The sequence below is a fragment of the Gymnoscopelus microlampas genome (genome assembly GCF_963454915.1).
Source record: "Gymnoscopelus microlampas genome assembly, chromosome: 5".
NCBI classification, from domain to species: domain Eukaryota; kingdom Metazoa; phylum Chordata; class Actinopteri; order Myctophiformes; family Myctophidae; genus Gymnoscopelus; species Gymnoscopelus microlampas.
In genome coordinates, this window is record NC_139942.1 from 44,051,618 (window position 1) to 44,070,116 (window position 18,499).

Consider the following 18,499-nt stretch of genomic DNA (forward strand, 5'->3'; position numbering starts at 1 on the left):
ACAAAACATTTTCATAAACATGTATAACATTACACGAAATATGTAACATAAGTAGTTTAAAACGCCCTTGCATCCTTCATTACTTTTGAATTCATAAATGGGGCAAAGGCAATATTATTTAAAAAAAATAAGTCATACGGATGCCATAATGAGTCTTCCAGTGAGCTATGCCCTAATTTTGCACGAAATGTTGAATGAAATTGTACTATTCTATATTCTATGCTTTATTTTTGCTACACTGCCTATCTTTGGGCATTGTACATAGGAGTAAGAGACACATTATTGCACTGAATGATTGTTATATAGGCCTGGAAATTGGGCTAAATATTCTGGAAAAGTTTTGGAAAGGTTTTGGAAATTCATTGCTAAAAATGTGTGGGGACCCTGTCTTTATGACATTTAAGCCATACAACAAATAACTACACATTTTCCAAGCAATAAAACGTCTTCATTTCCTCCTTAAAGTACCACTCGGAATTCCACTTCTTTGAGTTTAGTCGTTTTATTGAAAAACTATAACCACAGCATAAAAAAGCAGAGGTCAAAGTTGTGTAGATTTAATTACACCTAAAGTGTGTCAATACAGAGATAAACTACATATTATTTTGTTAATATGGTAAAACATATTGATGGAATGTTGTATTTTGACTGTTTTGTTTTTACATAAGGTGAAATGGAATGCTTAATAAACCATCCTCTCTTTCACAACATGACAATATTTAGATAACCATCTCATGCAGGTTAGAAACCCTTACTTCGACCCCAATCACACCATAACATTAAACATTTATAAAATATATAATATATCATTTAAAATAAATATTTTGAACATGACACATTTGACGGCACTATGACACTGACATCCATCAAAACTGATGAAAACCGAACAACGTTTTTTGACAGAATGAATGGATAATTGTCTCACTCATTTTTGCCAAGGAATGTAGGAACAATAAATAGTATTTTGTGGTGGTCAAGTTAAAAAAGTACTTAAATAGAAATCAAAACAGAAATGGTTCTTTCACCAAGACACAACTGTGTATATGATTCACATACTCTGCTGCATTGAATTAGTATCTTAAACTCTACACATCTCAATAACAGCTATGTTTAAAAATGTAAACATTGCAGAGAATTAAACAGACTCAGACCAGTGGGCTGGATTCTCAGTATTCAGATCTAGCGCTAGATTAAAAAGGTGACACTCAACGGAAAACCCCCACAGAAAATAAAATCCGTCCAGAGTCCCTCAAACAAGACAGTTAATAGATCATCAAGCAGTGAAGCTTAACTAGCCAGGCCCGCAAAACATTTGTTTTTGTTTTTTAACACTCAAGCATTTTTAACATTCTTCCGGCCTGACTTTGCATACAGGCACAGCAGCAGCTACTTGTATGCTTGGATAACTACAATGTTATCCAGGCATGTTCCTGGATTATACAGGCATTGGCTTGACGCTCTAATCTAAAGTGACATTTCTATAAAGCGCTACAGGCTGATTTATTCTTTGTTGCACGACCACAGCATTTGCCGGAAATAACAGATTGAAATTTGCAATTTCTTAAAGGGGAATTTTGGACCACGGGTTTCTTACCTTTTCTATGTTAGGATATCCTAGGATGAATGGTACAGTGGAAACATTTCATAACTCCATCCCATCCATGGTCCACCACAGCTAAAAACGCACGCCAATAGGCCTTGCGCTAGATCGCATATTTTGATAGTTTTTTTTTATATCTGACGTTCATAGTGACAGAACACTATGCAACGTGATTGTTTTGAATGCGCCCCACCGGAGACTTCCGGTGGGGCACTCACCAAAAAACAAACAACAAAAAAGCTAATCTTGCTAATCTAAATATACTTTGTAGAACAGCTAGTTTGGCTATTTTTGAACATTTGTACATTTTCGGAAAGTTTGGGAATTGTGTTGTAATTTTCTGAAATATTTCGCTTGCATGGGAAATGTGACGTGTCACAGCTTTCGGTTGAAAATAATTTGTTTTCGGCAAGCGACGCGTCCGCACAACAAAGTATAAATAGGTCCCAACCGAATGTGGACAGATACTTCATTTTAGGCTTCCCTACCCTACAGTTGTGAGAGCAGTGTGTGTGTGTGTGTGTGTGTGTGCGTGCGTGCGTGCGTGCGTGCGTGTGTGTGTGTGTGTGTGTGTGTGTGTGTGTGTGTGTGCGTGCGTGCGTGCGTGCGTGCGTGCGTGCGCGTGCATGCATGTGTGCGTGTGTGATCAGCAGGTTAAGGAGTTATTGTTGTGCTCAAGACGGGACACCAAGGTGGACACCAGCTTCTGCATTTGCTCCGACCTCTGCTTGCCCGTCTCCAGGACCTCTTCATGGTTGGCCTTGTCCTCGCTCTCGTAGTTCATCACTGACTCGTTGGTGATCAGCGACAGGGCAAAGACACGCATGCCGCAATGACGGGCCACAATCACCTCATGCACCGTGCTCATACCTGTGACGAAGAAGGTACAACGATAAGATGTAAAGCTGCCATAATCTGCAATGCTGGTCAAGTATTATACAGTGCATTACAACAGGGTTAGCCTGGGATCAATACCATTTTCGGGTTTCTGATCCGGTCGGTCAAGGGCATCATAAGTTTAGGGCCTACCCAATAAAACCCAATTGATGCGGCATAGCTTTGCTTATAGGAATAGTTTGTTTGGTATATCAATCTTTTATTCCAACTCGTAGCGACTGGCGAGACTAAACTAGTAGTTATACTCAGTTCAGCATTTAAATGGGGATTGGGGAAACTAACAGGGGGAACCAAAACAAAGCGGCGCCGAAAAACTGGAACCAGCAACCGGAACCACAGTTTAAAAAAAAAAATCAGTAGGCATGGTCTAGACCGGATCACACGGGATGCCAGGCTTTCCTCAGAGGTGGAAAGTCTGGTGACGCGAGGTTGCATAATGCTGACCTTGACCTTATAGTGTACCAGGGTGCACTGTAAGCAACACAGCTGCAGTACTGTTGACTACAGTCAGAATACGGTGCAGTGTGAAGGATTCGTGTGTTTGTATTTGCTTCTATGTGTGCATGAGTCTTTGCAGTAAAGGTGCAACAGTTAATCAAACTAATTAATTTAATCGATCATAAAAAATAATGAATAATCGATAATTTAACGAAATAATCTATTAATAATCAATCCCGATTTTGGGCATGTCATTATAGGCATAGTGAGCTTGCAGATCAGCTAGTATCACAATTTACACCGCTGTGTAGCATAAAGTAATGCTTAAGTGGTTAATGTTGATATAAAATAAATAGTTTAAATATACGTTTTAAAAACCAGCTTCTTGATTATTCGATAAATCTAAAAAGTAATTGATAGAATAATCGCTTTGAAATTAATCGATATCGATCGCAGCCAGTGTTGCCAGATTCTGTGAGATTCTGTGAGATTCTGTGAGATTCTGTGCGATGCGACGCGGTGTAAGCTTGTAGATCGGCTATTTTCAAATAAAGTCTTGCGGGGAAATTATAATAAGCAGATCTGGCAACCCTGATTGCAGCCCTACTTTGCAGAATATTTGGCATGGTTCTGTGTGTGCACGCCACGCACACTACTGTATATCTCCATCCCCAAACTCACCAACAGCATCAGCCCCGAGTCTGTGTAGCATGCGACACTCTGCGATGGTCTCAAAGGAGGGACCGCCCAGGACAACGTACACCCCTTCACGCAAGAAGTCGCTGTAACCCAAATCTGTTCCCAATTCCTGGGCAAGCTGCACCAGCTTCCGGTCGTATGCGTCAGACATGCAGGGGAAGCGAGTGCCAAACCTGGAAGAGAAGAGGAGGATGTTTACTCAACATGTAAGCAAAAAAACTCTCTTACGACACATGACCACATTACACTCATCTTATTCTTTCACCACTGTGTTGCTTTTGTTTGTTTTAGAATTGATTTTAATATTTTACTGATCATGTTCAAAGCCTTACATGGCTTGGCTCCCAGTTACATCCCTGGCATGTTATGACTAATTTATAATTGATTGGGCGCTGGTGCGTGATACCCACGCACAACTAAATATAACTCAGGCTGCCCTCAGGGCAGGCTCTCCTGTCTGCTCCCTAGGATACTCAGGCAGGGCTCTCCTGTCTGTTCCCTAGGATACTCAGGCTGGGCTCTCCTGTCTGTTCTCATGTCCCGGCTCATGACTAAAGGTGATCTTCTCAAAACACTCATGTTCATGAGTAAGCCTTTTAATAATACCTTTAGGGTTTATTGTTTTCCTCAACTTTTTCCACATTCTGTTACATCTGTTGTCTACGTTCTACCCAGCGTGATCTATGAGAGTGACGACACTAGCATATACTCCCATTGTAAGAATGGAATGCGGAAATGCTCTGTCTATCTCAATGAGGAAGTTCCAATGTTTGGAACTACAGCCCATAGCAGCCCGCTTTGCGGCGAGATCAGAGCGTGATGTGACTCTCTCTCTTATACGGCTCTGGTTCTACCTGTCCGGATTCTTCTCCTGTTTTACTTTCTTTTATTTCCTCTCTTGTCCAGATCTTGATCTATTTCATAGCGTCTTATAGCAAGATAATTATATCTTTTTAATGTTTTGTCTGCGTCTTGTTTCTTGTGTTCTGTTCCATTTTCTGTAAAGCACTTTGAAACATTGTTTTGAAAAGTGCTATACAAAGTATTATTATCATCATACATTTGGATGTATTAAGTTAGATGTGTTTATGAGTAATATCTCCCTCTGCTTTGATTTTCCGCATTATTCACTCCATCTCCATCGTTACTTATTTACAGTACTTATCTCTATCCTTCCTCCACCCACTAATAACTCATCTATCTATAGTCCCATTTATACTTTGTTGCACGATGGTGTCAGCCCCCGAACGTAGCCGATCTCACTTTTTTCCCCGGTGCGTGTCACCTTCATATGGCGGATCATAAATTAGGCATTCATCCATCTATCACTCCATCCATTCATCCCTCTCTCTCCCCATTCATTCATCTACCACTCCATCCATTCATCCCTCTATCACTCCATCCATTCATGCGTCTCTCCATCCACCCACCGCTCATCATTGGGCCCGGCCAGTGGGTTGTTTCCAGCGAAGCCCGGCATGTTGATGTGGTCCTTTATGATCATGACGTCTCCCACCTTATAGTCCTGGTTCAGACCTCCGGCTGCGTTGGTCAGAATCACCGTCTCCACGCCCAGCAGCTTGAACACACGGATGGGCAGCGTGATCTGTGGAGCACGGCAGACATGATGAAGGGTGAGTGCCTTCGCTGTGATGATGACTACAACGGTTTCAGTCATAAATCTAAAAAGAAAATGTATCAGGTGCATTTCCCTTAACTGGAGACTTATAAATAATGATGGGAGAAAACACATCAATGGAAAAAAATGGGATTGCAAGAAATTATTACGATTTGCAAGATTACAATAGAAACATTATTATAGCACAGCATTTCTTCAACATAACATCCTTACTAACAAAACAAAACAATTTCTCACCTAAAGTACATACAAAATATTTATTATATTTTGGTGCAATATTAGGACATGTTTATTACTGCAAATTAATATCAGCCATGTTCTTAACTCCATACAGTCATGCACTGAACATGAAAAATGCCCTTATTCTAATTCATAAATGAATACTTCATTTATATGAGTTGTAGAATGCGTTGTGAGGCGTTTTTTAAGGCTTGTAGATCTGCCATTTTCGCCGAATGTTTGCCCCAGAATAGGGACGCTAGGGTTGAAGTGGTTACCTAATTGATTAAGTAAGTGCTGACTACTGAATGTTGCCTACCTTTTGAATGGGGTATCCTTCATATAAATGGAACCTGCCCTGCATGCAGACACACTGCTTCCCTTTTAAAGTTCCAAACACCAGCTTGCCAGCGTGGCCATGCACTACCACACACACACACACACACACACACACACACACACACACACGCACACGCACACGCACACGCACACGCACACACACACACACACACACACACACACACACACACACACAGTGTAAGAGAGAGAGAGGGAGAGTTAACAGTTAGACCAGTGAGTCAACGCAATCAGCTAGACCGGTGGTTCTCAATCTTTTCAGGCCGTGACCCCCCAAAATATTCATATTTGAACTGGGGACCCCACAAAATAATCATATTCGAACTGGGGACCCCCCACCCCGATAAGCACTTGGAATGTAGGAATTGAGGCATTCAATTTAGTTTGACTGGGTTCCACGGATAAATATTTTTCACACATTTTGCCTCTTTCTTATATTATTTGACAATTTGGCCAATGTTTGACCTGTTTTTTATAGTATAGTTTGTTGATTATTTAAGATGCAGTAAAAGGTACTAAAAAGGTCTTAAAAGTCCTTAAATTGTCACTTCACTGTCATCTGGGGACCCCCCCCCAAAAAAAAATCATGTGGGGACCCCCCCGGGGGTCCCGACCCACAGGTTGAGAACCACTGAGCTACACGCACACAGTGTTTCATAATAGTCATGCCCAGACATAGACAGACTGCCATTCATACCTGTGCTTTGGGGGAAGTTTGGAATGTCCTTGTACTTGAAGGCCACGGGGTCTTTGAGCATGTCAGCCAGCCCTCCCAGACCTGAGCCGCACACAATGGCCACCAGGGGGCGCACCTCTGTCTGGGACAGGAGCCACTCAGCCGTGGCGCTGCACTCCTCATAACTGTACCTGGAGGCGAGAAACAAGGTAAAGTGGGGGGGTTACATGTTAGTGTTGTGTGTAACAAATTATCACCTGTCATGTACAGCAGATATTAACGAATGTCTTCTTATACATCTATTATTAATTCAAATAATGATCTACCAGGCTGTATGGTGTTTGGTTTTTTAAAAGATATTTTTGGGGGCTTTTTCTGCCTTTATTGATAGAAAAGTAGGCTGACAGAAAATGTGGAGAGATGAGCAAAGATCCTCGGGTTCGGGAGTCGAACCCTCGACACGCTGTCAAGCTGGTTTACCAGCATACTGTATGTGGTATGCGCCTGGAACGCTAGGCTGTATGGTGTTTTAACGCTGCCAAATAGAGAATATGAATTGATTTGAAAGTGGGAGAGGCAGATCGCTAAAGGTAGAAAGAATGAGATCCTAATTTTATACAGAGGGACAGAGAAGGAGGAACAGTATGCCATCAGTATACTGATCTCACTTGGCGAAGTTGGCGTGCACACATTCACACAAACGGGTTAGCCGGTAACATCTAAGCACGTAGGAAGGAATGTGAGACTGTACTGTGCACATAATGAGGATGTTTGAAGGGGAGCCCTGGGGTAAAGGGAGAAAAATACAGCTGTGTCCATCCACTGCAGGTTTTCAGGTAACATCTGAATTTCCACAGTGTCAGGGACAAATAAAGGCTCAGTCTCATCTTCTCTTTAATCTTTACCAAGGCTGAGAACATTCACTTAACTCCGACTGTCGGCTATGTTCCTGTATTCAAACATCAGTAGGAATGTGTTAATGTAGAATACACACAGGTCAGATACAGAAACCGCCATTAATACGCTGGCAGAAAGCTGGCACGCGAAGCGCTCTGAATGTTTGTTGTGTGTAAACACTGCAAACACTGCCAACTTCTGGGTTATTATGACACATGAACACACCACACACACACACACACACACACACACACACACACACACACACACACACACACACGGTTTATGTTTTTCCCACAGTCTTGTCCAGTCACACAATTGTACACTAACACACATGTTCTCAAACCTTTTCATGTCAAGGACCATTCCCCAAATTAATATGAATTACCTGCGGATCCCCATCAGAAAATATTTTCTGCCTGAGACTCCCATAGAAGATTCATGCTGTTAAATTGTTTCAAGAATATTCCAGGATTATTTTATTTTTTATAGCAGATCTACAATCTCACAACGAATCACATCGCGAAGCGCTGTGAGCTTGTAGATCGGCTACTATTTTCAAATAGCTGATGTATTAAAGTGGTTAAACTGATTCATTTTGATGCTCTACTCATTTTGCTGGGGACCCCCTGGAACCCCTTCAAGGAACCCTGGGGGTACCTGGACCCCACTTTGAGAATCACTGCTCTCTAACACATAGAGATACACACATTCATGAACACACCATAAGTCATACACACAAATACATCTGATATAAACCTACCCTATAAAATCTACCCAGCTATTGTAGCCTATGTGTTAATTAATGCCTTAAATCTCTTATTTTCCACCAACTGCATCAGCATCACATTACTTTGAGCCACATGAGGCTCAAATAAGTCATGTGATGCTGATGATGCTGCATGTCATAGTGATACTGATACATCATCATCACATTGGCTGACGCAATACCAGGTCATGACAAAACCCCCTTTCCTCTCAAGCACCAGGATAGGTGGCTGGGTTTGGAGGAATGACGTCATGTCCGAGAGCTGCCTGGGTGAGTGGGTGGGTGGGTGCAGTCCGTCTGTCAGCCAGACTGACTCACTGTGAGGGCCTCCGTGCTCCTCAGAACGTCTACACGTGTGTGAGCCGAGTCCCCCCCCTCCTCCCTCCCTCTCACACACACACACACACACACACACACACACACACACACACACACATCTCATTCACACGTGGAACTATAACTATCCACCCGTCGCATGACTTCGGACACTTTATTAAGACAAGCAGCTGTTAGCCCAAAGATAATATCATCACTGTAACGAACAGCACGGAAATCAATTCGACATGAAGAGAGCTTCCTTCTTATGCATCAGACAGACGTGTAAACTCAGTTCATATTCCCTCGCACGAAGGTACCGCTTTGCCGAAATGATCAGATCAGTCACATTGTATCCACTACAGAGTAGCCTAATGTATACATTGTATCCGTTCTGGCGATGCGTCGCTGCATCGCTCTGTGACGCGGCTTTCAAAGACATATTTGTAGCCTAGTAATAAGAGAATAAATACAAAAACGAATACGATTTTACCGCCAACACTAGACCAAAATGCACAGATCACTCGAGCTCACGGGATTATAACTAGTCTAGATGACTGCAAATATGGCATCTTAATTTTTTCATTTAGGTCCTAATTTTAAGCATATTCACTGCAAATGACTCACGTCACATAGCCTATGCCTACCATATGTCACATCATGGAAAATACAAGTCATTATTAAAACGTACCCAGTGGCAGTCGCAGATTCGGGCAACATGGTGAAAATGGTCAGATGTATGCTCCTTGAAGTCGTTGAAGAAAATGCTCGTTTCGATGCTTTAATAATAACAATAAGATGAATGTCCTATAATAAGCCAGAACACAATAACATACGTTACAGGAGTAGCATTGATCAGTAGCAGTACAATGGTTAGTATCTCTTAATAGTCTGAAGCCGGGTGGATGGATAGTGTTTTATATAAAGCACCCACTGTCACAGTAGACATGCCCACCGTGACACGGGCCGTGAACGCGCTCTGATTGGTGAACGCGCAGGCGTTGGTTTTGTGTTTAGGCGGATATGATGAGCTGGCTTTGGTGGTAACTGGTAAAAGTACTCAAGTGTTTTTATTTAAGTAAAAGTATCAATACTGGAAATGTAGAAATACTCTGTCTTAAAAATGTAGGGTACCTGAGTAAAAGTACAAAAGTATTGGCATCAGAATATACTTAAAGTACCAATAGTAAAAGTAGGTTAGTCATTATGCAGAATGTCCCATTTCACAGGTTTCAAATGTATAAAAATCTTTTGAAAATAGCCAAAGTGTATATTTAGGGTTGAAGTGGTTAATGCATGTTTTGTAATAATATTCAAAGTAACTAGTAACTAAAGTTTTCAAGTGTAGTGGAGTAAAAAGTACAATAGGTATATTTGTCTCTGAAATGTAGTGGAGAAGTAAAAGTATTGAAAATTGGAAATACTCTAGTAAAGTAAAAATATCTCAAAATTGTACTTAAGTACAGTACATGTACTTAGTTACTTTACACCAGCAGCCAGAAGAATAGAAATCATATTTCAAAAAGCCCATTGTGTCGCACCAACCCACAACATTTATTATGATACAATGAATGACGTTGAACCTGGACCAGGTTCAAGTTTGGTCAAGTTTGGCCTGAGCAGTTATGAAATCCGGGCAATTCTCTGTCTCCCTCCCTCTCTCTCCCCCTCTCTCCTAGGCAACAGACAAGTGTTTTCTAATGTGTTAATTTGCATGCACTTCAGCTTCTTCATTTTATTGCCACATCACAAGCTGTAAATTAGTTTCAGTGCAAGCTGCTACCCATAAATTGCATTTGCAACAATAGCAACGATAGGAGTAACATAATATAAAATGTACATAAAGTGTGTAATAAAGAAAGAGTTCAAGTGTCTTGTGCAAATAAAATACATAAAATAGCAGCAGATAGCCAAATGTGCTTAAAATGCCATAGTTACATAAAGTGATAACGCTAATGTCTTTAAATGGGGACCCCAGAAAGACTAATGGGGATCCTAACAAATGAGTGTGTGTGTGTGTGTGTGTGTGTGTGTGTGTGTGTGTGTGTGTGTGTGTGTGTGTGTGTGTGTGTGTGTGTGTGTGTGTGTGTGTGTGTGTGTGTGTGTGTGTGTGTGTGTGTGTACGTGCGTGCGTGCGCGCGCGCGCGCATGTGTGTGACTCTCAGTGTTGTGGTTGTCCACAGTTATGTAACAACTGATTTGCATCATTCCATGCAACTCCTACTGGCCTCGGTGTGTGTGTTCACACACTAAACCTTCCTGAATTTTAACCAATTAAGCCCTATTTTATTATTTTTGTCATAAAATAGAATAAAACATTTAGGAAAACAGCAGATCTACAAGCTTGCATTGTGTAACATTCAGATACGTTGTGAGCTATTTTTTAACATTTAGCCTATAAAATGACATAGGCTACCCAGCCAAAATAAGGACACCACCAGGTTGATAGCGATTCAACAATAAGTGCCATCTGAAGAATTAGCACTTATAACAAGATACAAAGATAGTCAAAGAGACAGTGTCCTCAATAGCCTCATACCCGTCAAACTACTTCTCCAAAGTAAGTGACACCCACACCACCAGAGGGAGTGATCATGACCTTCTACCACCCAAATTTAGAACAAACATAGGAAAGTTATCATTCTACTGCTCTGCCACCAAAATGTGGAATGCCCTGACACCATCCATTAAAGGATGTGTGTAACAATTCTTTCAAAATTGTCCTGAAAAAACATCTATCAGGAGACCATTTGGGGAGGTAAATGTTTGTATTGTTGATGATATGTATTATATCGCTAATTTTGTTTGCTACGTTGATGAATTGAATACAAAGGACCACAATGGAATCGAGTCCCCAGGACTTTTTTTGTGTTATCCTTTTAGCTTTAATGTCTCACTGTACCACGTGCGGTTTACATTTCTGTCTGATAAAGTATTCAATCAATCAATCACATACACAACAGATGCATAACATTATATTGTGTGTGTGTGCCATTCATTGCACTATAAACACACATCTGTCTTTGGTGATGACACACAAAAAAAGGTGTGTTATATAAGCCTTTTGGTACTTTCAAAAGGTGTGGTGTTACTGTGTAAGCCAATATCCAGCGTGTCTTTTGTGCGCTTTTTGCTTGAAAAAAAAAAAAGGTGCTGATTTTTGACACACAGGTTAGGAGTTGTTGTGTGATATATAGATAGGGCTGCTGCTGACATCACAACAGTATACAATAGCTCCAGCTCCTGCTGTTTAGGAAATAGAAAAAACATTTTCAGGTTGGGATACCAATTTAATTCATTCAGGAGTTATGTAGGATACAGGGCACAAGTGAAATTGGAATAAAAGAGCTGTCTAAATTGGAACTGGAACATTGTAAGTTTGAAGCTGATATAGGGGTTCTCTCTCCTGATTGGATAATATTGGTATCCCGCTGCTATACTCACACACCTCATGTTTAATCTCAGGTAGCCTACTTACCGCACCGGAGGATAGATACGTATACTCTATATGTGTAAATATGTAGATTGTTAGTTTGCTTAGTTTGCTCTCCCTGCCCCCTTCTTCGTCCATTTCTCTTTTTATGGAAATAACAAAAACGATGGAGGTTGCTCAAAAACACATTTCACCCATTTTTACTTCTGTAAACCTGATGTGACAATAAAGTTGATTCTGATTCTGAGTGCACTTGATCCTGTTCAGCAATGGCCACTTTTGCAAGCTTTCAATTAAAGGGCTTTAAATTACAAGGGCTGAAAACTGCTCCATGAAGCAGAGTTGTGTAAGCTGCTTCAGTTGGCCATAAACAGTTTGTTAGACTGGTCCTACTGGTGGAGGATGAGGATGATGAGGTATGTTGCTAAAGGCAGGGCACATGAGTAGCCCTGAAACATGACTGTCATACAAGCGTCATGTGAACCATGGCTAGGCACATGAGGAGCTGTTCAGCCTTCAGTTCTTCCTCTAAACAGCCAATGACTGTTCCAGTCACACAAGCCCACCTCTCTTTCTGTACCTCCCGGCCTAAACGCTGCATTCTGTATTTGCTATTTATGTTGCTATACTCCTTATGCTTTTTCACTACAATTATTTACATTGTTGATGTTGATGTGTGGAGGCTTAAACAGTGAATCGAAATAATACCGTGACTGTGGAGTCAAGTTTAGCTAAACTACTCTCCTCGTGCCCTCTGGCGCCTCACGCTCACACGCAGGCATGCAGGCACGCACACATGAACAAACACTACATTTTTACTTCTGTAAACCTGATGTGACAATAAAGTTGATTATGATTCTGAGTGCACTTGATCCTCTTCACTTTTGCAAGACTTCAATTAAAGGGCTTTAAATTACAAGGACTGAAAACTGCTCCATGAAGCAGAGCTGTGTAAGCTGCTTCAGTTGGCCATAAACAGTTTGTTACAACTGGTGCTACTGGTGTGGCTGGTGGAGGATGAAGATGAGGTATGTTGCTCAAGGCAAGGCACATGAGGGGCTGTTCAGCCTTCAGTTCTTCCTCTAAACAGCCAATGACTGTTCCAGTCACACAAGCCCACCTCTCTTTCTGTACCTCCCGGCCTAAACGCTGCATTCTGTATTTGCTATTTATGTTGCTATACTCCTTATGCTTTTTCACTACAATTATTTACATTGTTGATGTTGATACTTGGAGGCTTAAACAGTTAATCAAAATAATACCTTGACTGTGGAGTCAAGTTTAGCTAAACTACTCTCCTGGTGGACTGCCCTCTGGCGCCGCACGCACGCACGCACGCACGGACACACATGCACAGAGAGAAAAAATGTAGAAACACATTTTTACTTTTGAGAAAATAATTGAAAATGTGTAGAAACACTGTACTTACAGAGAAATTTACCTTTAAACACTTTTGAAAAACAGCTGCTATCCCATTTGTGCACAACTTTGCAAAAGCTTATCCCAAGATAACCTTTCCTATATAGGCTAACTATCTATTTCCAACAGCAAATGCACAATCTGTATCAGTTGCAATGTGACAGCTCTGTGTACACATCATTTCTATTCCCTTTTAATTGTACATAATTATTTTGTTTGTATTGTTCCACTTTTGCTTTGGCAACGTAAACGTATGTAAGTTCTTTATCCTGTGTAGAACAGTGGTCTTCAACATTTTCAGCCCAAGGACCCCCTAGCTGAGACAGAGATGAAGCAGGGACCCCCTCTATATTGTGTAGGCCTACAATTGTGTTTCATATTAAACTTGTTTCTTTTTTCCCCTCTACACCTATACACCTCTTTGAAAGAAATAGCAGATCTACAAGCTCACAACGCCTCGCAGCATGAGGCGTTGTGAGCTTGTAGATCTGCTATATTTGGCTAAAGTTCTCAGAAAAGGGATGCTAGGGTTCAAGTGGTAAAGGTATAAAAAAAAAAAATCATATCACACAAAGATTTGGTGGACCCCCTGCAGTAACTCTGAGGACCCCCTAGGGGTCCCGGACCCCCTGTTGAAGACCTCTGCTGTAGAAGAACACAAAATGAGAAATTGTATCATCTGTCGCCATCTAGTGTCTGAAGTTCCACATGCATTCTGAAAAGTTGGCCGGATGGTCAAGGCTCTAAGAATCATCAAGGTCCAAGAACGTAGATTTTTGGTATTTTATTTACCTCCAAAACTAGGAATCAGTCCCATGCAGGAGTGTTACAGTCAAGGTCTGAGGCAAATAATACTTAAAAACACTAAATACTAAACAATACTAAAAAACAAAAGTAAGAAATAAACACTTAATAACTAAACTAAGAAAAAACAAACAAACAAACCAAGCACTGAGGATACTGTACCAGGCGATGCCTTTTGACTCAAGGTCCTGGGAGCTCTCCCCTGGTGCTGTCTCCGTAACAGCAACTAATAAACTGAGCATTTCACTCTGAGCATTCTATACTCATAGACTATAGGCTCTATTCACAGCAGCCATATTATGAAGACATTCACAGGTGTTACCAATGATACTAATGAAGGCTCTGTTCCATTCTGGTCAAACAGAGTCAGGGTGCTGATATTGTGCATGTTGGCTCACTGGAAACCTTCCAAATGGCCCCTTACAGGTGTGTAACTCTGAGAGTCCATTTGGTTCCATTTGTACACTCTCAGAGTTATGGGGGTCGTGGAAACCACTGTGTTACACTAAATGGAACAGAGCCTTCATAGTATCATTGGTAACACCTGTGAAGGAAGTGATAATATGGCTGCTGTGAATAGAGCCTATTCCCAGCCTCCTTTATATACCAGGTAAGACCCACCCACAATTAGTAATTGGCATCATTATCAACTCAAACAAAGCAAACCATGGCCCATGAGTTAGACTACGCAATTACAGATTTTCTGAGCAAACCTGAAATGCATTTCTAGGCATCAAATAATTCACAAAACAATGACCATACAATTAGACCATACAGAAAATATAGAATAGCCTGCACCACTGGGTGCTGAACAGACACACCTCCAAGAAAAGCTTGATGACAGTCAATTATTAGAAGCAGCTGTGCAGTGTGTGCTTGTAATGTCCAGTTTTACACTGTGGAGTGCTTAGTGTCTGTATGGGGCACGGGGTGCCCTGTGACACATTCTATTTGGAAAATGGACAAACATTGCGTAAAAATCAAATCAAACTAGAATTTATATTTAAGAATGGATGATATATCACAGAATATTGTAAGTAAATGAATGCAATGCACTGATTTATTGATACGTGACAATTACTGATGATACTGATTGAATTTATCAATCTCTCATGGTTCCCTGGTCAACATCATCTTACTGTACAATGCCCTGAGTTCAGTTCTCAGTTTGAGACCTATATTGCATGTCATCTAGCCTGGGCTTTACCAGGCTATGCTGTTTTGCCTCTACCTGTCCTTTCCCCTCATTGTGATTGAGGGGTGATGAGTGTTTTGATTGATTGATTGTATCTTAAATACCAATCCCATTGATATTTGCGTCCAGCACTTTTGTTGAGAAAAGAGGAAATCCGGCCCAAAGACCTTGTTCTTTGATTGACTTTCTAGATCACTTTTGATGCCAAATGTTCACCTGTCAGTTTGTTGTCAAGAATACAGACCAAAAAGGTAACCTCTTCTTTTTTGATTGATTGAATACTTTATTTAGAAAAGACATGGAAACAGTACATGGAAGTACAATTCACAATACAAGGTCCTCTAAAATGGATCGCTCATAAAAGCACAATGGCTTATTGTTGTCTCCGCCAGGCCGAACGCATCATGAAGACGCATGATGAAATAAAAAAATCACACCCAGTGTGAAGTGAGCGGTGCTATTTAAAAACAACAATGGTCATCACAGTGATGGAAGCTCACTTAAAAAAAAAGTACTTTTTTTGAAGTGAGTGGTGCTATTTATGAGTTATTAATTTCGTCATGCGTCTCGCTAGTCAATCACAGTACTGAGCAAACGGTCTGAATACCAATCAGCCAATCACAGGCTGACGGAAAGAAAAACCTTCGCTACGGATGGGTCCCAAACCCACTTCCTGACCTGGCGGAGACCTGTGCTCCGAGGAGCACATTTTCTAGTTTAAAATGAGATCCCCATGCAGTCAAATCATGAAGACATTTAAGAAAACAGACATACACTACTATGCAGAACGTCATACAGTCAGCTTACAGGTTACTGGTATGAAAAACAAGAAAAATGTCCAATAAACAGTTCAAGGAGGAGGGGGGGGGGGGTAGGTTAAGACTTAGACAGGGGCCAGTTTGGAATTGCAGCCTCCTGAAGGTGTTTTTTTAGGGCAGTTTTGAAAGTGAGTAGGGTTTTACACTCCTTTACTCCTTTTGGTAGGGCATTCCACATTTTTGTTGCATAGCATGAGAAAGAGTTCATTCCCTAGTTTGTGCCAAATCTGGGTTGAACATGATCAGTGGAGGCCTCATCAGATCTTAATGGGTTAAACTCCCTCTCTGACCCTGTGTCAACATATTCACACACCGTCCAGGATACCACACTGAGGAAGGAAGGGATTCTGCATGGAGCTTAGAAGAAAACAGAAAAGAAAAGCAAATAAAAGAGGAGAGAGGGAGAGGAGGGGGGATTCTGAGGATGAATAAAACGGAGGTAAAGCCACCATCACCGTTGCTATGAGCCAAGAGCACTGACTAACCATTTCACACACACACACACACACACACACACACACACACACACACACACACACACACACACACACACACACACACACACACACACACACACACACACACACACACACACACACACACACACACACACACACACACACACACACACACACCTCCCTCTTTTCATCCCTTCTCTCTCATATCCGCTTTAGCCTAATAATTGTGTCTGATGTCGTCACGTGTTCAGCCGCAGCGGGGACATTGTGTTTAGCAGTGGATCAGTCAAAGGGTTTGTTTGGCACCCGTGTTAGTTTGCTTACCGTTATTAACATAATTTGGGATTAAGGCTATAAATCAAAAGGAATAGGCATTAGGCACCCAATAAATCACTCACTGTGACTCTCCCCTGGGAAGAATCATAAAACTAGGCAACGATCACCAAAGCACAGGAATTTGCAAGTACAAAAATGAAAGTCACACAAAATGTTGAAGACAGAACTTTGTCAAGTCGAAATAATGAACTGGGCATTCTTGTTTTACAGGCACACTTGGTAGAGGTATTGGACTACAATAGGGCCTCATATCTGGTGTAAAGACAGACATTGACATAAAAATAGTTTGTACACATACACAGATTCAGCCTAAAATGTAAGGAAGAAATCATTTTTGTTCCCAAAGGTCAATGTCAATGTTTCCGCATCAGAGAAGATTTTCTGATAAAAACTAAACCCAACATAATCTGCAGGAAATAATCTGTATTCTACAGTTAGCATTGCACAGTATTCTGCAAGGGAATGTATTTTAATTACTTAAAGGACGACTTTACCCATTTTCAACCTATCTTCATATAATTGGTCCTCACTAATAGTCATGATAACATGGTAAAAGAAAATTCTACTTGGTCTGTGTCTGTCTCATAGGAGTGCTATGGACACTTCAGAAAACCGCCACCAGTGACATCATCGTTAGGTAGATTTTTGTTTTCAAACAATATTTCACATTTCTTATTTTATTAATGCGAGAAAAATGGCTTCCATTATAGCATGCTAACTTTCCAGGAATAGAAAGCCTGCAGTTTCTATTAGCTTGGATTCCCCATCAATGACACGGGTTTCTAACTGTCCACAGCCTCTACTCTGAGAGACAGACCGAGTAGACAAAAAATTGTGCCATATCATCATGAGCATTAGTGAGGACCTTATAAGAAGATAGTTTGGAAATGGGTGAAAAGGTAACAAAATATGCTAAAAAAAATTAGATTCATGACGGAAATCATTTCATAAACCGCATATCTCCAAATGTAGTCTATAAGACCTCATAGTGAAAGTTGGTGTTGGCTAGACAGCACTCTCGCATCGCAGTGAAAGAGAACTGATGCAAACCTGTAGGTTTTTCAAATCTCTGTTTCTCAAATTCACAGCTGAATGGATAGGGTTGTTTGTCAAGGATGTCCTGATGGGCCCATTGGTTATGGTGCATAATATACATTGTCCTTTCATCAACCTCAGTTTGAAAAGCAAAGTGTTCTTGAGTGTTGAACTGGACAGATTCGACCAGTGGTCCCTGTCGACCCCCCTCCGCTTCTCGCTCTCTCAGTGAAATCATGCTTTGTCACCCTCCCATGGGCCAGAACAGGGGCTGTATTCACCTCACGGACGCCCCTCTACGTTTGAGCCTAAACGGGACACTCTGTACGGACGGGACGCTCTTGGCCACTGTTAACGGAACACACAATAGCCGTGAATAGGGAGCACCATGGGTACCACAGAATAAGCGTGTGTCTAGTGCTATGTGTGTTTGTGTGTGTGTGTGTGTGTGTGTGTGTGTGTGTGTGTGTGTGTGTGTGTGTGTGTGTGTGTGTG

General features: G+C 41.3%; 1 protein-coding gene across 2 annotated transcripts; it reads right to left on the minus strand.

The window, feature by feature from the left end:
- Positions 1-1,033: 1,033 nt before the first annotated feature.
- On the minus strand, positions 1,034-9,394 carry LOC311045419 (purine nucleoside phosphorylase-like). 2 transcript variants are annotated; one of them, XM_084057285.1, is made up of 6 exons: positions 9,198-9,394; positions 6,547-6,710; positions 5,812-5,915; positions 5,065-5,240; positions 3,617-3,807; positions 1,034-2,470 (listed from the first exon to the last, which is right to left on the minus strand). In XM_084057285.1, exons 1-6 carry the CDS (start codon positions 9,224-9,226, stop codon positions 2,247-2,249), a joined length of 888 nt encoding a protein of 295 aa, XP_083913411.1. In that variant the 5' UTR covers positions 9,227-9,394; the 3' UTR covers positions 1,034-2,246. The 2 variants fall into 2 exon arrangements, with proteins under 2 accessions (XP_083913411.1, XP_083913410.1); XM_084057284.1 differs by having other exon boundaries at positions 6,547-6,716.
- Positions 9,395-18,499: the final 9,105 nt, after the last annotated feature.